Here is a 22,955-nt window from a genome sequence, read left to right on the forward strand (position 1 = left end):
TACTCGAAGCAGCCTTTACGATGATCACACAATGAGCCTGGCTTTACACATTGTGGTTTATTGCAGACTTTTCATCAACAATGAGCTGTAGTCGATTATAACAAGCTAACGAGTAACCTCGAAAAACCATTGTCCACCTGCACAGATAATGTCCGTCTTTTGAATCGTATGGGCTCCTGCAGATCCTGGTGTCGTCCATGGGGGTATAGTTAGAGATCCATAGGGCATGGCAGATGCAAAGAGAAGCCTCCAAACAGCAGTTATTTTTCAGGCAAGAGCCCCTTCCAAGCGTCCGGTGTGGAAGGTTCGTCTCCAAATCACATCCTGTGTGGCCATTGTTCACAAAGTGATAAACAGTAGCTCCTTTCCAACAATAAAAATTAAAATGCACCGATCGTAGTTTCAATACAGTTGAGACAAGCGCAGTGTTGTTGTGATGCCACAGACAGCGTGTGGAGGGGGCGTGTCGGAAAGGGTCAGAGGTTCTTAAAGAGACAGAGGCCTATTTCAAGTCATCCGCTACCGCCATTTTGAGAGAGACATTTTATACAAGGCAGTTATTCTAATTTACTGCATTTACAGACCAGCAGAAGGTTTGGTCATCATTGTAGTGAGATATAGACTGGTGCTATGTGGCTGAAAAAAGCATAATACCCCCTCTTTAAACTCGGAGCCGTTCCAGATGGATTACTGTGTAACATCTGTCATATGAATCTGACACTACCACTGGTACAAAGCAATGACTGAGTTTGGGCCAATATGTGGAAGCTTGGCTTTGTGAGCGGAAAGAAAATCAGCCTGTCCGTGATCCTGGGAGTCCGACATGGAAAGAAGAGACAAACAATCCATAACTATTACATACAATCATACTGTACACACACAAATATAGACAGGTTTCTTTTCTTTTTTTAAGAAATATTACTCAGAATCACTTTTAGCCTGAGAACAAAGAATATACTGTATCTTTCAGTGGGTGATTTGTTCAATGTCTTGAACACACTACATCATTACATCATTACATCGCCACATAACACAAAACCCCAATCCTCTCCTCACTGGTTTTCAGTGTGTTACCGAATTGAATTTAAAATGTTTGTTTTTAAAGCTCTTCATGGACCCGCTCCCCCATATTGTTGTTATAAAGTGAAATAAACTTTGATTGACTTATCGATGGAGGAAATGGGTTAAAAAGTCAGAAGTTTTAAATCCGCAGCAGGTTTCCTCTGGAGAGTCGTATGGACACACCTTTTCTCGCACCGGTCCCATGATGAGGGACGAGAAAGTAGGTTTGGAAACGCTCATAATACACGGGAACACAGCAGCTTTGTCTGGAGTAGGTCAGTTTTTGTTGCAGTGAGAAATAGTCGTGCCACAAAACTTAAACGAAAAGAAAATTTCAACAAAAGATTTGCCGCCGGATAGAGTTACAGTATAAAAGGCAGGAGTTTAACTTTTGCCTCATCATTTGGAGAAACTTTTGTGTGTTTGAGCTCCAGGTAAGCTTGTTTTATTCCATCTAGTCACTGTTTGTCACTGAATAATCGACACAGTAAAACCTCATATTTGACTCTTTGTTTCTTTGTTTCTTTGTTTCTTTGTACAACCTCATATATGACTGTACATAATGTCATCCGTGTACGTCGGCTTTTGTGTGAAACGTATGGGTTTCTTTATCATTTCAGCACAATAAGAATCTGAAGTGCGAGGATTAAATGGCTTCCCCTACGGCGGGTGTTATTCTCTTCCTTTTAGCCCATGTCGTATCAGGTAAGTTCTTTAATTACAGTAAATTCATCTTTTTGTGTCCGCACAATAGCAAACATTTAAAGGCTACACAATGGATGACATGCTAGCAACGTTTAAGCACCAAAGGAATGTCTGGTTTAAGTTTTACTGTATAAACTAACCTACACTGACTGATGGTTGTTTTGTTGTGTAGTTGTGGAGACAGAGAGGATCATCGGGGGACATGTGGTAGAACAACACTCGCGGCCGTACCAGGGGTTGATGCTGGCCATTGGAGACATCAGACATTTCCCCGAGCCTACACCGTATTGTGGGTGCACCTTGATTACAGAGATGTGGGTGGTCTCTGCCGCCCACTGCTGGAGACCGTAAGACATTGCATTCACAAGTACAAAGAGCTCATCACCGCCTGTCACGATTCAGACCTAATTGTTTTGTCACCACTTTTAGGCCGAATGCAATGATTCTGGTGTTTGGCGAACATCGTCTGTCAGAGGACGAGGGATTTGAGCAATATTTAAATGTTTCCAAAATATTCGTACATTTCTTTCAGTGGAGAACTTTCGACAATGACATCATGCTGATGAAGGTGAGACGTGCTCTTTGACCCCAGCACCCACATTATTCTGACTTTTAAATGTGACAAAAAAATGACAAAAAAAAAATACAAAAATGTGACAAAAAATGACGAAAAATTGACGAAAAACCTCTCGGTTCAGGCGGGAGTTAAGAGGTTAAAGAGGGGGTGTTCTGCTTTCTTCAGTCCCACAGCACCAGTCTATATCTCACTACAATGATGACAAACCTTCTGCTGGTCTGTAAATGCAGTAAATCAGAATAACTGCCTTGTATAAAATGAGACGAAAACAATGATGGAAATGTGACAAAAATGTGACAAAATGGACCAAAAAATGACAAAAAATGGATGAAAAATGGAGGAAAAAATGACAAAATGTGACAAAAAAATTGGCAAAAAATGCAAAAAATGTATAAAAAAATTGACAAAAAAAAATACAAAAAATTGACCAAAAAATACAAAATATTACAAAAATTTGATGAAAAATTGAGGAAAAAAAATACAAAAATGTGACAAAAAATGACAAAAATTTGATAAAATTTTGACAAAAAAATGACTGATGAAGGTGAGATGTGCTCTTTGACCCCAGCACCCACATTATTCTGACTTTTAAAGATCCTAAACCCATTTTTATCTTTACAAACAAAACACGAGGAAGTGCCCATCATTTAAATAGTTTAATAAAAGTCTCTAAATATATATAGATTTATATATAGTGAGGGAAGAGGAGAAGTGTGAGGGGTCCCCATGATCTTTGTGGCCCACCTTCTGCAGCGCTCATTTAAATGTGATCACACGCTGCAGTGCCTTCCTATCCCGGGCTGAACAGTGACCGCACCACATCGGGATGGTCTGGGTCAGCACGCTCTCCACCCCACACCTGCAGAAAGAGGCGAGGGCAACTTTGAGTGTCCTCACATCCTCCATGGCCAGTGGTGGTAAGCTATGTAGCCACAGTTTCCCCATACAGATGGAAGTATGGCTGCACACATCTGCACCAGCTTCCTGGTTGCCCCGTCCGGGCAGGTACTAACCAGGCCCTACCCTGCAGACCTGATGGGATCAGGACTTAGGCCCAGGGCATTCCTTCATAAGTTCCCTGTTCCATGGTGTGAGCCAGGGGGCGCTCTCGTTCAGAACGCTGCAGCTCGGCTTTTAACAGGGACACGGAAACATGACCATATCTCACCGGTTTTAGCTTCGCTCCATCGGCTCCCAGTCAGATTTAGAGTTGATTTCAAAATTCTTCTCTTTACTTTTAAAAGTCTGAATGGCCCCGCCCCCTCCTGTCTGACCTGATCCAGCCTCAGCCCCCTCTCGTGCTCTCAGGTCACGCCCCCTCTCGTGCTCTCAGGTCAGCGGATCAGCTGCAACTGGTTGTTCCAAAAACCAAGCGCAAACTTCGGGGAGCTCGGGCCTTCTGCTGTTGTTGTACTTTTACCTCATTTTTTTTTTTTTTACTGTAAATATTTGTATCTGTTTCTGTGTGCGGCACTTTGGCCCACTGTACAGTTTTTAAAGTGCTTTATAAATAAAGTTGGTATGGTATGGTTCCCAACTTACCTGGTTTGTCCCCCATGACGACAGCCCTGTTGACACCACTGCCAACCATACCACGAAATCAGACCAGTTTTAGGCTACTATGCATTTAACCCCCCCATGAGCCAAGCTAAACACTCTAAGATTATATAGAACACAGTAATATAATACAAGTCCTTTCATTCAAGACATCTACAAAAATTCCCCAAACGCTGACCTGTAGCATAACGGTCTTTTGTTCTGTTTCAGCTGACTGAACCGGCCATAATAAACGCCGTGGTCTCCCCCGCTCTCCTGCCTCCACCCTACACCTCCGCCCCCGTGTACGGCAGCTGCACCGTCAGCGGCTGGGGCGTAACTTCTTTTTACTCTCCGTACCCGAAGCACTCCGATTACCTGCGCGCTGTGGACGTGGAGCTCCGGCCTCGGTGCAACTACTTTTATTTTGGCCGGATCACTCGCAACATGATCTGTGCCGGATCCCGGTATGGGGGGAAAGATGCGTGCCAGGTAGGTGCACTGTGGCAACCATGGATGAGACCCGTGGAAACTTCTCACACCAAGCACCACCATGGGAAATATTTGACCTTCCAAGTTCCACCAACTAAACAGTGTCTTAAAGAGGGGGTGTTTTCCTTTAAAGAGGGGGTGTTCTGCTTTTGTCAGCCCCACAGCACCAGTCTATATCTCACTACAATGATGACAAACCTTCTGTTGGTCTGTAAATGCAGTAAATTAGAATAACTGCCTTGTATAAAATGAGACGAAAACAATGATGGAAATGTGACAAAAATGTGACAAAATGGACCAAAAAATGACAAAAAATTTATAAAAAATTTGACAAAAAAAATACAAAAAATTGACAAAAAAATACAAAATATTACAAAAAATTGATGAAAAATTGAGGAAAAAAATGACAAAATGTGACAAAAAAAATGACAAAAAAAATTACAAAAATGTGAAAAAAAATGACAAAAATTGGATAAATTTTTGACAAAAAAATACAAAAATTTGATGAAAAATTGAGGAAAAAAATGACAAAATGTGACAAAAAAACGACAAAAAAAAAATACAAAAATGTGACAAAAAATGACGAAAAATTGACGAAAAACCTCTCGGTTCAGGCGGGAGTTAAGAGGTTAAAGAGGGGGTGTTCTGCTTTTGTCAGTCACATAGCACCAGTCTATATCACACTACAATGATGACAATAAATTAGAATAACTGCCTTGTATAAAATGAGACGAAAACAATGATGGAAATGTGACAAAAATGTGACAAAATGGACCAAAAAATGACAAAAAATTTATAAAAAATTTGACAAAAAAAATACAAAAAATTGACAAAAAAATACAAAATATTACAAAAAATTGATGAAAAATTGAGGAAAAAAATGACAAAATGTGACAAAAAAAATGACAAAAAAAATTACAAAAATGTGAAAAAAAATGACAAAAATTGGATAAATTTTTGACAAAAAAATACAAAAATTTGATGAAAAATTGAGGAAAAAAATGACAAAATGTGACAAAAAAACGACAAAAAAAAAATACAAAAATGTGACAAAAAATGACGAAAAATTGACGAAAAACCTCTCGGTTCAGGCGGGAGTTAAGAGGTTAAAGAGGGGGTGTTCTGCTTTTGTCAGTCACATAGCACCAGTCTATATCACACTACAATGATGACAAACCTTCTGTCGGTCTGTAAATGCAGTAAATTAGAATAACTGCCTTGTATAAAATGTCTCTCTCAAAATGGCTGTAGTGAATGTCTTGAAATAGGCCTCTGTCTCTTTAAGAACCTCTGAGCCTTTAGACACGCCCCCTCCACACGCTGTCTGTGGCATCAGTGGGGAGGGGGTTCTGCTGAGGAGCAGTGGTTGGTTACTCGGCTGGTGACCAAAGCTCGGAGGCGTCTCCAGGAGGTGGGGGCGTTCCTAGGAGGACTCAGGCAAACCTATCCCTAAAATGGCCGCCATCAGAGTTTTTACAGATTACTCAAAAATACGTGAATGTGCCAAGGCAACACTTCAGCCATGTTTTTAATGAGGGAATGACAGAATAACATGATGGAAAGCTTGAAAAAGTCAATTTTGCAGAATACCCCCACTTTAAAGAGTCTAAAACAGATCTGATTGGAGTAAATTATGATTGTGTAATTCACAGAACAAAGTGGGGCCAGTAAACATGAGTTCTACCAGTAGCTCTTTGAGAGAATAGTCAGATTGTTTACAGGTAGTCGGAGTCACCAAATCCCAGTAATCACGAAGAAGAAGCTAACAAGCTAGCGGGCAAAGCTAGCTGCGGGCTAGCGCCACTTAAACATTATTTACAGCTAAATCTGAGTGAAAAAACATATCTCCATTGTGTAATTAGATCTAAAATATCCCTCTGTCCCTCTGCCTTTTCTGTCAGCGCAGTATTTACTCTCACGGACAATGAATGAGCAAAAATATGCCTCAAATCGTGACCAAAGGGACTTGTTGTGTCCCGAATTATTAGACCCTTGTGCCGCCTGTGTTCATTCTCACTAGACTGGCACAAACAAAACTACATTATGACACTAACAGAACAAGATGGCAGCTGTGACACATTTTGAAGATGAAGAAGTGTCATTTGGAATGCATGGGTGATTGTGTGAAGGAGGTGGAAGCACTTTCGGACACAAACATACGATGCCATTTCACACAGCTTGACTCAGAGAGGGACTCATTTTAAATCCATTACCCTCCTCTTTCTTACTCCTATTAGCAACAAAAAAAAAACAGAGAGAATCACAAATGACTATCGGCCATTTTGGCAAAATTTTGTCTGATTGCTGATGCTGCTCTTGACGCCTGAATTCAGGGGCGGACTGGCCATAGATACAGACGGCACCTCGTCATAGAAGGGGGTGTGGCTTCGCCGAGGGGGAAAATAGAATCTTTAGAGAAACACGATTTTCCCTCTTTTTAGCCATTTTCTGGTGGAATATGAACTTATTTATCACATAAATAAAGTCAGGTGTAAATCGGGCCCATATGGATATTTTCTCTCAGCAGATTGTTCAGTAGAAGTGAAAAAACGGCAGTTGTAGCTAGCGCTATCGAACCGTTAGCATTAGCCCGATGCTAACATGTAGCATCAAGTTAGCATTCTCCGTTATTCATGTGTTTATGGGCTGTTGAACCACTTTGCTCCTCCCCATGTCTTTGTTTCTTTATTTAGTAGAAACTATTTTCATATTTCAGCATTTGTTAAAGTAGTTTTTGAATAATTAGAGAAAATTTACATTTTTTCGAAATTGTTTTCCCCTTAACTGTTTTCAAACATGACCATATATGGGCGATTCCAGAGATGCGTCTGTATCTATAACTATAACTCTATAAACTTTCTCTAATTATTCAATTATTCAAATTATTATTATTGTAAATATGACAAAAATGTGGCGACGTGACGTAAAGTTTCCATCACTTTTGTAGGTCTTAGCTTTCAAATGAGGCGTTGCATTGTTGCTCTCCAGTCGAGAAGCTTTTAGATTTGGGTAAAGCCCAGTATAAAAAAACATGAATCTAAAAGGAATTCCGTGGAGTATGGTGCACCACAAGGGTCAGTTTTGGACCATTATTATTTATTATTTATATTCATGATTTTGCTTCTGTTTCCACGACCGCCTTTCCCGCTCTTTTTGCTGATGATGCCGATCAAAAAAATAATAATAAAAAGCCGAACTGGGGAAAATGCACTCGTTAGTGTTAAGGCGGGGGGTACATTTTCTCCAGTTTGGCTTTACCCCAATCCAAAAGCTTCTGGAAAAAAGGTGTGAAAATAGCAACAAAACTGAGACGAAAACAATGAAGGAAATGTGACAAAAAAGTGAAGAAAAATTGATGGAAAAGTGGCAAAAATGTCACAAGAAATTGACAAAAAAAAGTGACAAAAAAGTGACAAAAATGTGATAAAAATTTGCCAAAAAATTACCAAAAATGTGATAAAAAAATTGACGAAAATGTGACAAAACTGTGATTAAAAAAAACAAAAGCGTTTTTTGCGATTATGCTAATTTTGTAATCGTTTACTGTTGTAATCGAATTTCGATTAATTGCAAAAAAGTGATGAAAAATGGATGAAAAAATGGCAAAAAAGTGGCAAAAAAGTGACAAAAATGTGACAAAAATGTGACAAAAAAATTATGAAAAAGTGGCAAAAATGTCACAAGAAATTGACAAAAAAATTGACAAAAAATGACAAAAAAATGCGACAAAAAAGTGACAAAAAAGTGACAAAAAAATTACAACAAAATTACAAAAATGTGATAAAAATTAGCCAAAAAATGACAAAAAAATTACCAAAAAATGACAAAAATGTGATAAAAATGTGATAAAAATGTGATAAAAAATTGACGAAAAAATGACAAAAATAACTCTGAATTTTTGTTGTTTTTTCATCACCCTTTTCCGCTCCTTTGATGCTTTTTTGTTGAGTTTTCATCCTCCTTTATGTCTCATTTTTGACTCTATTTTAACCAATGGGCGCTGGCTGCTCTGATTTATGAAAAAAAAGTTACAAAAATGAGTTGAATACCCAACAAAAAAATGATGGAAAAAAAATCTGATGACGTGAGGAAAAAGATCCTCTCGGTTCAAGCGGGGGGTTAGAGGTTAAAATATGTATTTGTGGAAGTGTCTCATTAATGCTAATTTGGGCCGGGCTGGTCAGAGTCCAGGGCTGTTTTTCAGTCCCAGTCCGGCCCTGCCTGTGTTGGCTGATCATGCCACAGTTTGAGAACCATTGAACTACACTATTATCTACTGCTACTTCTACTACTACTACTGCTGCTTCTACTACTGCTGCTTATTACTTCCACTATAAACACCGCCATTGCGACGACCTCGGCTGCTAATGTTACAACAATTTCTTCTGGGTTACTATGACTTTTGGATTTTTAGTAGTTTTAATTCCTGTAGCCACTGAAATACTACTGTGCTGCTCCACATTTGAAACCGACTCTCTGCTCCGCACCAAAGGTCTGTTTGCATGTGTCTTTTTCAGGGTGATTCTGGGGGACCCCTGATATGCAACGGGTACCTGGAGGGGATCGTGTCTTGGGGCATCGGCTGCGGAAACCGATTCTTCCCTGGAGTATACACAAAAATCAGGAACTATGTTCACTGGATGATTCGAGTGATGATTGAGGAAGGTTCTAATTAAATGTGCTAACTTAACTTATCTATAGTATAATACACTTGATGCAACAGCTGGTACAATAGCACGATATAGATTTCAAAATATACAAGGAGTGAATGACTGAAGGTTTGTTTTTGGTTGCTCGCATTCAAAGTAGAATTTTCCATATAAGATCTACATTATAACAACCAGATCATCAACAAGTACATCAAAACAAACCTATTCCACTAAATTAATTCAAGCAACCTCTATAACAATATTACTGTTATGCAATGTTCTATTGGACAGCTTCATTGTATATTCATAAAATGGCACAATTATTCATCTCATTAATCACACAATAATATTTTAAGGTTGTTGTTTTTTGTTACTTAGGTCATTCCACATTACGAATATGTATTATCATAGTATTATACCTGGTTCAAACGGAAGCAAACCTCTTAAATGTCCTCTTCGTAAATGGAAGAAGGATTGAATGCTGGTGAAAGCTTCAGTTCACAACACAGAACATAATCTCACTTTTAACTTGACTAAATCCACACATGTTAATTGTTTGGATTTTATAAAAAGCCATTTCCCGGAATGAGCAATTATTCTTATTGCTCATTTTTGCAACTTAGCTATTGGGCCTAAGTATGTTTTACAAGCATTTCCCCCGATTTGGGAACAATATGATACGTAGGTCTGCACAAGAGCGGAGCGCAGTATATGCAGACACATGTGCAGGTATAGATCAATAAAGTCCTAACATCCAATCTTATCTTAGGCACACTGAATATTGTGACAAAGCAGTTTTAAAGATGTTGTTTCCAAATCTCTATAAAAGTCACTGTGTTTTCATTGTAATGATTGTATTTATGAGATGTACCAAAGTCATGCTCCATCAGTAAAACGCGCACAACAAATCTACACTGTAATGTTGGGAAAATAATGAATTCCTGTTTGTTCTGGGGCTCACTCACTTGTTTTTACTGAATGCAACAGTTATTAATATTCTGTTAGACCAAAATTGTCTCTATGTTTACAAAATTAACAATTAAATATGATCTTGAATCTTGTCTTGTTTTGTGTTTTGAAAGTGAAGCCTATGACTATGTAACTTAACACAGGGGAGGGCAGAGCTTATTTGAGCAAATGAAACAAAGAAAAATCGTCACTATTTACTTAGTTATTTCACTTTTTGGCACTAGGAGGTGCTATAACATAACGTAGTTAAGGTTAAGTTTTCATCATTTCTTCAAACCTTTTGCAAATATAGGATTGCTGTTTATACTGGGAAAACATAGACATATAATGAACAGAAAATCACAAAGAAAAAAGAACATGTTTTAATGAAAAGGAAGGAGGACAGTGGGGAAACAGGCCACAGTTCTTCCACACTGAGATTTGTTCTGACCTGAGCTTAGATGAGTTGATGCAGACCTGTCTGGTCTTTGTGCCCGTGGAAGAGCTGGGACGCATATTACTTCACCATGTTTGGAGCAGTGTTAATTTTGACAACATATTTTATTTTAGTTTTAGTCTTTTGACAAAAATGTAATTTAATTTTAGTCAAAAAAAAAAATCCATTTTAGTTTAGTTTTAGTCGACTAAAATTAAGACTAATTGAGTGGACTTTGCATTGATAATCTTCATTATAATCATATTTAATGTTGTTCCTCTGCTTCATGTTTCTGCTCCACATGAACAAAGCTCAGAGCTGATCCTTTACATGATCTGAGGCTCTTTCAGACGCTCAATACAAGTTTGGATGATTTTAGTCTCTGCTTTTCATTTTTATTTAGTCTGATTTTAGTCGACTCAAATATCTGGACGTTTTAGTCACAGTTTTAGTCTCATGAGAAACTTTTAATTTAGTTTTAGTCCAATTTTAGTCACAAAAATATCACTTTGACTAAAATTAAGACTAAATATTTTAGTCGACGGAATTAACACCGGTTTGGAGCTTTAGGAATATGTTGTGAGAGGGCAACATCTTTGGTCGTTTTGCGTGACTGAGGGCACACACAAAGACCAGACAGGTACGCATCAACTCGTCTAAGCTCAGGTAAGAACATATCTCAGTGTGGGGAAAACGGTGGCCTGTTCCTTTAAAAGACATTTTAGCCTATCTATGACGTCAGAGCACAGAGTAATAAAATATATGTTTTTATATATTTTTAAAACACACCGCACACATTGCCAAGGCCGTGGGAACCCAGGGTGCTGAGGGCGCTGCAGCACCCCCTGGTGGATAGTTTGTGACCTGCAGGCAATATCAACCCCTTAACTCCCCACCTGAACCGAGCACATTTTCTCCAGCTTTACCCCAATCCAAAAGCTTCTGGAAAAAAGGTGAGAAAATAGCGACAAAACTGAGACGAAAACAAGGATGGAAATGTGACGAAAATGTCACAAAAATGTCACAAGAAATTGACAAAAAAATGTTGAAAATATGACAAAAAAATGACAAAAATGTGACCAAAATGTGACAAAATGTGACAAAAATGACAAAAAAAAAATACAAAAATGTGATAAAAATTTGACCAAAAAATGACAAAAAATTGACAAAAAATGTGACAAACATGTGATGAAAAATTGATGAAAAAGTGGCAAAAAATGTCACAAGAAATTGACAAAAAAAAGGCGAAAATATGACAAAAAAATGACAAAAATGTGACGGAAATTTGACAAAAAATTGACAAAAATGTTGGGAAAAAAAGACGAAAAAGTGATAAGAATTTGACAAACAAATGCGAAAATTTGACATAAATGAGTCGACTGCCCAACAAAAAAAGTGATGAAAAAAAATCTGACGTGAGGAAAAAGATCAATTTAGTTTTGTCGGTCTTTCAAATGAGGCGTTACACTGGCCTACAAGATTTGGGTAAAGCTGAACTGGAGAAAATGCTCTCGGTTCAGGCGGGAGTTAAGAGGTTAATAAATAGGATTTATGCACAGAAAAAGTATTTTGGGGTAAATTTTGTCCCTCAGCGCCCCCTAACTAAAACATCTTCCCACGGCTCTGCACATTTATAGAGAGCAGTTTTTGTTTTTTCTTGTTTGTTTTTCTAAGCCATAATGACGTTCATGCACAATCTATCCGGATGGTGGCGGTAATGCGCTTTAAGTTGGTCCACATCCGCCGTTAAGCAGCCGAAGAAGAAGAAAAAGAACAACAACACATCTGCGCATGCGTGGTGTTAGTAGGCCGCTTTGTTTACGTCCTGTGTGACAGCAGAGCCTCTCATCACCGGCGCGGTTCTCTTTAGGGTCAGTCATGTCGGTGAAACACGCCCTCAGCCGCGGGCTGGAGCTGGGCCGCTCGTTCTTCCAGCTGGGCCTCCTGAAAGCCGGGGGTCGAGCCGCAGCGAAGCTCCGAGCTGAACGCTTCCGCGCCGGGCCCTCGGTCCGCTGCGCTCAGCCTCAGACTTTCCTGCCGCATCGATACCGCTATTACCGCACCTCTCTGCGGGGCCTGGCCGCCCAGCTCCAGGCCGCGGGCTTCAGGCGGTTCGGCGGCGGCTCCTCACGAAACAGGGCCGTGTTCCTGGCGTTTGGACTCGGGGTCGGACTGATCGAGCAGCAGCTGGAAGATGACAGGAAGAGTTCAGCCACCTGCCAGGAGATACAGGTACAGGTTATTAAGATATTATTACATCGTAAACTCAGTATAATACAGCCTTACCTGCCAGGTGATACAGGTACACTGGTGTTACACACAGTAAACTCAATATAATATAGCATTACCTGCCAGGAGATACAGGTACAGGTTATTATACACAGTAAACTCAATATAATATAGCATTACCTGCCAGGAGATACAGGTACAGGTTATTATACACAGTAAACTCAATATAATATAGCATTACCTGCCAGGAGATACAGGTACACTGGTGTTACACACAGTAAACTCAATATAATATAGCAGGAGATACAGGTACAGGTTATTATACACAGTAAACTCAATATAATATAGCCTTACCTGCCAGGAGATACAGGTACAGGTTATTAAGATATTATTACACAGTAAACTCAATATAATACAGCATCACCTGCCAGGAGATACAGGTACACTGGTATTATACATGGTAAACTCACTATAATATAGCCTTACCTGCCAGGAGATACAGGTACAGGTTATTATACACAGTAAACTCAATATAATATAGCATCACCTGCCAGGAGATACAGGTACAGGTTATTAAGATATTATACACAGTAAACTCAATATAATACATCATCACCTGCCAGGAGATACAGGTACACTGGTATTATACATGGTAAACTCACTATAATATAGCCTTACCTGCCAGGAGATACAGGTACAGGTTATTATACATAGTAAACTCAATATAATACAGCATTACCTGCCAGGAGATACAGGTACAGGTTGTTACAAGATATTATTACATAGTAAACTCCAGGGGCGGACTGGCCATATGTCCAAGAATCAAAATAGCGAAAAAAAAAGGATGAAAACATGAAAAAAACACGGACAAAAAATGATAGAAAAAATAGTTTAAAAAATAGCGAAAAATATGACAAAAATGTGGCGACGTGACAAAAAGTTTCCATCACTTTTGTAGGTCTTAGCTTTCAAATGAGGCGCTACATTGTTGATCTCCAGTCGAGAAGCTTTTAGATTTGGGTAAAGCCCAGTGTAAAAAAACATGAATCTCAAAGGAATTCCGTGGAGTCTGGTGCACCACAAGGGTCAGTTTTGGGACCATTATTATTTATTATTTATATGAATGATTTTGCTTCTGTTTCTACGACCGCCTTTCCCGCTCTTTTTGCTGATGATGCCGATCAAAGAAATAATAATGTTAAGGCGGGGGGTCAGAGGTTAAAATTTGTATTTGTGGAAGTCACAATTACGCTAATTTGGGCCAGGCTGGTCAGAGTCCAGGGCTGTTTTTCAGTCCCAGTCCCACCCTGAACAACTCAATATAACAGTGTTAATTTTGACAACATATTTTAATTTAGTTTTAGTCTTTTGACGAAAATGTAATTCGATTTTAGTCTAGTTTTAGTCAAAAAAATATCTTCAATTTTAGTCTAGTTTTAGTCGACTAAATTTAAGACTAATTGAGTGGACTTTGCATTGATAATATTGATTATAATCATGTTTAATGTTGTTTCTCTGCTTCATGTTTCTGCTCCACATGAACAAAGCTCAGAGCTGATCCTTTAACAGAGAATTTACATGATCTGAGGCTCTTTCAGACGCTCAATACAAGTGTGGATGATTTTAGTCGCTCCTTTTCATTTTTATTTAGTCTGATTTTAGTCGACTCAAATATCTGGACATTTTAGTCACAGTTTTAGTCTCATGAGAAACTTTTAATTTAGTTTTAGTCCAATTTTAGTCGTGAAAAATATCACTTTGACTAAAATTAAGACTAAATATTTTAGTCGACGACATTAACACTGTAATATGTATATGTATATGTATAATATGACTGCATTTGGTTTCATAGCATTACTGAACATTGACTCAACATTAGCACAAATAAACACAAGTTCCCTCGTTAACCTCTTAACCCCCGCCTGAACCGAGCACATGTTCTCCTGTTTGGCTTTACCCAAATGTAAAAGCCTCTTGCAAAAAGTGATAAAAAATGAGACGAAAACAAGGATGGAACTGCAACAAAAAGAGCGACAAAAACGTGACCGTAAAAGTGACAAAAGTGTAACAAAAAAGTGACAAAATAACCACCAAAGAGCAACAAAAAAACAACAGAAAAGTCACAAAAATGTGTTGAAAATAAGTGACGAAAACGCAACAAAAAAGCGATGGGAAAATAATGCCAAAATTGAGAACGAGGCGAGGAAAAGAATCAGTTTAGCAGCTCTTAGCTTTCAAATGAGGTGTTGCTCTGGCCTATAGGCGGTAGACTCAAGCTGAACTGGGAGAATGCACTTTTTAAGAGGTTAAAACCGAGTTATAAATGAGTTACCTTGTTTGTTTCTCACATATTTCAGCTGGAGTTAATGTGGTCCACACGATGTGAATTTGAACACTTATATTTAATGCCCTTTTGGATGCAAATCATCATTGATAGCAACTTTTAATAGGTCTTTAAACGGCCCCTTTGTTTCATTAGTACAGTTTATGTTCTACCTATATTGGGTCGGTTTCCCCAAAACATTGATTGTGTTCTGTTTCCAGGCTGTATTCAGAAAGAAGCGATTCCAGCCGCCGTCGAAGCCGCTGGTCTGTGGATACAAGCTGGAGGATTACCTTATTGGGTGTCAGATCGGAAAAGGCTCCAATGCCGCGGTGTACGAGGCGGCCGCCCGGTTCGCTCCACTCCATCAGACAGAAAACAAAGAGGCCGCTTTGGTGGAGCTGAAAGAAGACAGCGAGGAGAAGCTCGGCGCTCGCTCGCTGAGCTGCTGCTCCCTGCGGAACTTCCCACTGGCCGTTAAGATGATGTGGAACTTTGGGGTACGCACTCATCCTAAATTACTCTTTAGAAATCAATCTGAAATCGTCTGAATGTGAGAGTTTACATCTTTCAAAGCCAAATGTTGATGTGGGCCTCGTTTATGTATTTTGTGCTTTGTGTCGCAGGCTGGATCGTCGAGTGAAGCCATATTGAAGTCCATGTCTCAGGAGTTGGTGCCTGCAGCTCCGATGGCCGTGAAGCAGGAGATTGAGCACATTAACCTCGATGGGTAAGACGTTGTGCTAGGCTCACTTTATATACTTGTGTTGGGACGTCAGTAATTACAGTTTTAGCGATTCAAAAAACTAGGGCTGTGCAATTAATCGAAATTTGATTACGATTTCGATTATTACACTAGACGATCACAAAAATAGCATAATCGAGCAAAAACGATTATTAAGGATGCCCTCCCACTGTCCATCCAAAGCGCAAAAAGTCCGCCCTGCGCGGTTTGTGTGACGCGTCTGATCAGCTGAAACACCAGCGCAGCGTGACAGAACTAATATCGTACTAATATTTTTTATCCCTAACTCTTGACTTAACGCCACTGTTAAGAGCTCACCTTGTGCTGAAGGAGAACAGCTGTTTTAGAAGCCTCGACATCCTTTGCTCAGGCACTGGTTTTGTTTAGTAGAAAAGTCTAAAACTCTTCTTCAGGAGCAGATCTCAACGGAGCTCAAAGCAAACTTATTATTTCATGCCACTGAGATGATTGTTTCTGTTCTCTTCGCATTTCACGAGCTAAAGGCTCAGGCTTTGGTTTGACATAAAAACATTAGCGCTGAGTGATGATGTCATCAGGCCGCGCGGCTCTGTTGGACAGGTGTGAGGGCTGGCCAGCAGGGGGCAGGTGTCCCTATAGCATTACGTGAACATATTTAAAAAAAAAAGTTTTTATTGTCCAAAGAAAATGTTGTCCATAGTTGTTTTTTTTTTAAATAATAATAAAAATGAATAAATAAAATAAAGATTTTTTTTAAGGCAACAAATAATCGTGATTTCAATTATTACTAAAATAATCGTGATTATTATTTTTTCTATAATCGAGCAGCCCTACAAAAAACACAGTTATTTCATTGTTTCCCTTTGTTTCACTCTGGTATAGGGTGGCATATTCTGCAGTGTATGTTATATTTCTATAAATAGTCAATAAAAGTTTAAAATCAATATTTAAAAATAAAAAATGTAACAATATTTTGTCCTTTTTACATATAATTCAAATAGAAGACAGTATCTGCTGATGTACAGAACCTGATTTGGAATTCCACATTATGTACAAATCCTTTACTCTGTTCACTCTGTGATGAATCTACCATTAGTAGAACTGCAGTCCTAAAACAAAATGAAAGTTTTGTGTTGAATTAATAGTTGTCCATCATATGCACCACAAAAAAGTGGATTGTTTGAGTTCATTAATCATAGAATCTACGCGTTCTGTTAAAAAATGTCTGCAAACCGCGCGTTCCGCCGCCTTTTTCACTATGTATGTGTTTGCATGTCTGCTCTGTCATATAGATCACTCCCACCATTAACACCACCTTTGCCGAATAGATTATTTCAGTTTATTACGTTAATTTGTTTTCTTGTTTGTTGTAAAAGTAGCTTTCAGTAATTGACTGCTTTTAAAATTAATTTGTAAAATGTGACATCTAAAATAACCATCATCCTGGCACGCTTTGATTCAAAGATTCTTTATTTGTCAAACCATTTGTGAATGATTTAAAATTGTATTTCTCTCTTTGATTGTGGAACGTGGGGGTGGGGAGTGAGGGTTGGGAGGGCAGGGAGTTCAGCTTCCCGATGGCCTTGTGTATGAAACTGTTCTTCAGTCGACTGGAACTGACTCGTAGATTCCGCAGTCTCCTCCCTGAAGCCATTCCTTTGAAGAGACTGTGATGGTGCGTAGGGTCCCTGGTGATTCTGATGGGTGGAGTACATAGAGGGGAGAGGGGCTCCTCAGATCTTCTCCGCTGCTCTCACGATGCGCTGGAGGCTCCTTCGGCAGGAGGCAGTGCTGGCGCCATCTGTCCCTCTGTAGAAGAACCACAGTGATGGAGCTGGTCAGGGTGCTCTCTATAGTCCCTCTGTAGAAGAACCTCACAGTGATGGTCAGGGTGCTCTCTATAGTCCCTCTGTAGAAGAACCTCACAGTGATGGTCAGGGTGCTCTCTATAGTCCCTCTGTAGAAGTTGCACTAACTGAGGCTGGGACTCTGGCTCTTCTCAGCTTGCGGAGAAAGCAGAGACACTGATGACTTTTCTTGACCGGTGCTGTGGTGTGGATGGTCCAGGAGAGCTTCTCTGTGATGACAAAAATGTGACAAAAAACGACGAAAAAAACGACAAAAATGTGACCAAAAAATGACAAAAAATGACAAAAAATGACAAAAATGTGACAAAAAAACGACAAAAAACGACAAAAAATGACTAAAAAATGACCAAAAAAATGACTAAAAAATGACTAAAAAAATGACAAAAATGTGACAAAAAAACGACAAAAAATGACAAAAAAAATGACTAAAAAATGACTAAAAAAATGACAAAAATGTGACAAAAAAACGACAAAAAATGACAAAAAAATGACTAAAAAATGACAAAAAAAACCGACAAAAATGTGACAAAAAAACGACAAAAAAATGACACAAAAAATGACAAAAAATGACAAAAATGTGACAAAAAAACGACAAAAAACGACAAAAATGACTAAAAAATGACTAAAAAAATGACAAAAATGTGACAAAAAACCGACAAAAAATGACAAAAAAAATGACTAAAAAATGACTAAAAAAATGACAAAAATGTGACAAAAAAACGACAAAAAATGACAAAAAAATGACTAAAAAATGACAAAAAAACCGACAAAAATGTGACAAAAAAACAACAAAAAAATGACACAAAAAATGACAAAAAATGACAAAAAAACGACAAAAAATTACAAAAATGTGACAAAAAACGGACAAAAAAATGACTAAAAAATGACTAAAAAATGACTAAAAAATGACAAAAATGTGACAAAAAATTTACAAAAAATTGACGAAAAAACGACAAAAAAAGACAAAAAAAAATGACGTAAAAACTGACAATGTCTCTATAGTCCCTCTGTAGAAGAACCACACAGTGATGGTCAGGATGCTTTCTATAGTCCCTCTGTAGAAGAACCACACAGTGACCAGTGCTGTGGTGTGGATGGTCCAGGAGAGCTTCTCTGTGATGTGTGGGTGTTTGAGTTTTGGTATTTTTCCTGTTCGTTTGCAGACAGTTTGGAGTGGTGCCCCGTAGAGTGGCGGCGCACCCGAATGTGATCCGAGTGTACCGCGCCTTCACTGCGGACGTCCCGCTGCTGCCTGGGGCTCAGGAGGAGTATCCGGACGTGCTGCCCGTCAGACTCAACCCCCTCGGGCTCGGCAACAACCGCACCCTGTTTTTAGTCATGAAACAGTAAGTGCTGATAGACTTACAGTAAAGATCATGTGCATCACCAGGAAGTTAGCATTCTCATTATTCTAGGAAGATGCACTGAGTTTTTAGATCCTGCTGCAAAATGTGTTCACAAAACTGAATATGTTTAATATTTCCAGTTACCCGCTGACTCTGAGGCAGTACCTGGAGGCGTGCTCCCCCAGCCACAGACAGGGCTCTCTGATGATGCTGCAGCTCCTCGAAGGGGTGGACCATCTCTGCAGACAAGGAGTGGCTCACAGGGACCTCAAGTCCGACAACGTCCTGCTGGAGTTAGACTCTGGTAAAGAGGTTCACTTCTGTTGGATTATTAAAGAGGGGGTGTTCTGCTTTAAAGAGGGGGTGTTCTGCTTTAAAGAGGGGGTGTTCTGCTTTTGTCAGTCCCATAGCACCAGTCTATATCACACTACAATGATGACAAACCTTCTGTCGGTCTGTAAATGCAGTAAATTAGAATAACTGCCTTGTATAAAATGTCTCTCTCAAAATGGCCGTAGTGAATGTCTTGAAATAGGCCTCTGTCTCTTTAACCTCTTAACTCCCGCCTGAACCGAGCACATTTTCTCCAGTTTGGCTTTACCCCAATCCAAAAGCTTCTGGAAAAAAGCTGTGAAAAAAGCAACAAAACTGAGACAAAAAACAATGATGGAAATGTGACAAAAAAGTGAGAAAACATTGACAAAAAAGGGACGAAAAATTGCTGAAAAAGTGGCAAAAATGTCACAAAAAATTGACAAGAAATTGATGAAAAATGTATGAAAAAATGACAAAAAAATGACAAAAACGTGACAAAATGTGACAAAAATGTGATAAAAAATTGATGAAAAAAATGACAAAAAATGACAAAAATGAGTTGAAAACCCAACAAAAAATGATGGAAAAAAAAAATCTGTTCACGTGAGGAAAAAGATCCTCTCGGTTCAGGCGGGAGTTAGGAGGTCACGAACCTCTGAGCCTTTAGACACGCCCCCTCCACACGCTGTCTGTGGCATCAGTGGGGAGGGGGTTCTGCTGAGGAGCAGTGGTTGGTTACTCGGCTGGTGACCAAAGCTCGGAGGCGTCTCCAGGAGGTGGGGGCGTTCCTAGGAGGACTCAGGCAAACCTATCCCTAAAATGGCTGCCATCAGAGTTTTTACAGATTACTCAGAAATACGTGAATGTGCCAAGGCAACACTTCAGCCATGTTTTTAATGAGGGAGTGACAGAATAACAGGATGGAAAGCTTGAAAAATACCCCCCCTTTAACCAAATTACACTCCAGATTCATCCAGGTTTTTTTTCTTCCTTGACGGCGCAACAGTCTGTAGAAACGGGACATATATGATGTTCTGCTTGATTGGATGAACTTATTTTTTTGCTTTTCAGATGGTTGTCCAAGATTGGTCATCACTGACTTTGGCTGCTGCCTGACCCAGAGGGACAAAGGTCTCCAGCTTCCGTTCAACAGTGTGTGGGTGAACAGAGGCGGGAATGCGTCGCTGATGGCCCCAGAGGTAAGCTCAAAGGCGTGCCGGGCAATCGCCAGGGATCGGACGTTTTCCGATGGACTGCGGTGCTTTTGGGCCGTCAGAATAAAGTAATTAAAGCAGTACTAAGCAACGTGTTTACCTTAATAAACCCTCCCCGTAGTCCCTGTGGGGGTGATACAAGTGTTTATGGGATGATTGGAGGGTCTTTCATCGCCCCCTGGTGTCTCTGGACAGAAAACCATGTTTGCAACTTGGCTGCCACCGGTCCGGAGAAAGCAACACACACTAATGTAATCACGAAGAAGAAGCTAACATGCTAACGGGCAAAGCTAACTGCGGGCTAACGTCACTTTAAACAGTATTTACAGCCAAGTTTGAGTGAAAAAAAAATATTTCCATTGTATAATTGGATGCTCAGTATCCCTCTGTCCCTTCGCCTTTCCTGTCAGTGTAGTATTTACTCTCCAAGACAAATAATAAGTTAAAAAAGCGTAACTTGCTACAACACCTGCAGTTGCGCTTATGGCCTCTATGTAGCGATGAAGGGATGTAAGGTTGCGTTGAAAATGTGTGCCGTTGCCGTGACAAACTCGCTAGGAGGATCTCGCCACCCTCTCGGACGCCATCTTGAAAATGAGACCTTTCCAGTGGTCAGATTTTGGTCGACTTTTAGTATGTTAATAAGCTCACCTGATACTACAGAAAACCATTGAAAAACCTTTTGTAGCAATACTTTTTTTGGAGTCAAACCATATTTTCAGCCGGCTAACTATATTTAAGAGGACCCTTGGTAATCTTGCGTGTCTTGCCCTCTCTTAGGTGGCCAGTGCGGTGCCTGGTCCCGGCGTGGTGATCGACTACAGCAAGGCCGATGCTTGGGCGGTGGGGGCCATTGCGTACGAGATCTTTGGTCAGCCAAACCCCTTCTACCGAGCGGTGGGTCTGGAGAGCAGGAGATACAGCGAGTACGAGCTGCCCCCGCTCCCCTCCAGCGTCCCCGCGGAGGTGGAGTTAGTGACCCGGCTGCTTCTCAGGAGGAACCCGCACAAGGTCTTGTTATGTGCCCAAGCTTTTAGAACCAGGGGTAAACGAGGGCTTTGACAGGAGAGTAAACCTGACCATAACGCACTGTTGTCCCCCTGCAGAGACCCAGCGCCCGAGTGACGGCTGACATGCTTCACCTCAGCCTGTGGGGGAGGGAGGCTCTCTGTCAGCAGGGCAGCGTGGGCATGAGGCGCCTGGTGGACTGGCTCCTGTGTCAGTCCGCCGTGGTCCTGCTCAGAGGCTGCGGGGGGCCCGGGGGGAGCACGGTGGAGGCCGAGCTGCAGAGGAGCTTCCTGTCCAACCTGGAGCTGGAGGATCTGCGCACGGCTGTGGGGTTTCTGCTCTACGGTCAAAACAATCATGAGCTGTGCGTCACGTCAGCTTAGATGTGTAGACACACTCTGACACCAGTGACCAGAGGGGGGTCGTAGCCAAATATAACTCAAGAGTAGTATCAATATGAAATGCAATTACTCAATTAATAAAACGTAATCACGAGGCACTTCACTAAAATAAGATAGAAAAGAAAACATGTACTGTTTTACAATTTAAAGCTGGGGTTAAATCATGTTTAGCCTTTGACAGTTTTGTATTGTCAGCTATAAAGCTAAAGCAATTCGGGCGTTCTGCTCTCCCGAAATTTCATCCGATGGGCGGGGGAGCGACTGCTGCTGGCTTCATCTTCTGCTAAGAGAGGAATACAACTCTGTAGCTGATATTTTACGATGCAGACTTCGACTGTTCCGACTCCCTACATTTGGGGCTCGTACCTCCCGCCCCCCCTCCTGCCTTCAGCGGACACTTTTAGCCACGCACTGCCCCGCTGTACGGTCCCCCGTCCGGCTCGGAGCCTCGAAGGCCGGGCGGGATAACTAACCCAGGGGTCTGTGAGCTGTCCCTGGGAGACGATAGTAAAAAGCACTGAAGCCTCTGATTATCTCTCTGCCCAAAACAACTTTATCGAGTCTGTGTTTTCAACGTGAGAACATCAGCCATGTCAGAAATAAGTCCGTAGCCGAGCTGCTAACCGCTCGGCCGGAGCTAACTAGCTGCTTAGCGGCGCATAGATCCGGTGAAAACAAGTATTATGCAATAATAACGTAAATACAGCAGTAACTATATAAAGCAGCCTTTGAGACGACACACACTGAGCCGGGCTTGATGCATTTGTGGTTTATTGTGGACTTTTCATCAACAATGGGCTGCAGGCGATTGTAACAAGCTAACGGGGCTAACCTGGAATCGCCATTGTCCACTGGCACAAATAATAGTCCTTTATTCGGACGTATGGGCTGGACATGAGCTTAAATACTAGGGAGATCCTTGTGCAGATCGTGTGTATAGCCATAGTTGAAGATCCTTCATCATCACATCATCACATTCTTCCCTCTCAGCTGAACTTCATTCACATTGTCACCGTGTTTCACTCGCACACAGACGTTTTCGTTCGCTCTGCTCGCTCTCATCTTCTAAATCTTCATAAACACCATCCGCTCGTTCAACTCGCAACAACAATTCCTCCGTTC

General features: G+C 40.5%; 2 protein-coding genes across 2 annotated transcripts; both read left to right on the forward strand.

Annotated features, from left to right (window-relative positions):
* Positions 1-1,267: 1,267 nt before the first annotated feature.
* Positions 1,268-9,048, forward strand: LOC306964279 (trypsin; the record flags this gene model as incomplete). The annotated part of the gene is made up of 5 exons (XM_079558272.1): positions 1,268-1,337; positions 1,940-2,114; positions 2,197-2,335; positions 4,112-4,372; positions 8,890-9,048. 5 exons carry the CDS (start codon positions 1,268-1,270, stop codon positions 9,046-9,048), a joined length of 804 nt encoding a protein of 267 aa, XP_079414398.1.
* A 3,205-nt stretch (positions 9,049-12,253) lies between these two features.
* Positions 12,254-21,897, forward strand: pink1 (PTEN induced kinase 1). Its single transcript, XM_079558812.1, has 8 exons — positions 12,254-12,637; positions 15,179-15,457; positions 15,584-15,687; positions 18,713-18,895; positions 19,036-19,199; positions 20,282-20,409; positions 21,205-21,435; positions 21,531-21,897. The coding sequence occupies exons 1-8, from the start codon at positions 12,284-12,286 to the stop codon at positions 21,813-21,815; spliced, it is 1,728 nt and encodes a 575-aa protein (XP_079414938.1). The 5' UTR covers positions 12,254-12,283; the 3' UTR covers positions 21,816-21,897.
* Positions 21,898-22,955: the final 1,058 nt, after the last annotated feature.

Source organism: Gobius niger (genome assembly GCF_951799975.1).
Source record: "Gobius niger genome assembly, chromosome: 6".
Classification (NCBI taxonomy): Eukaryota; Metazoa; Chordata; class Actinopteri; order Gobiiformes; family Gobiidae; genus Gobius; species Gobius niger.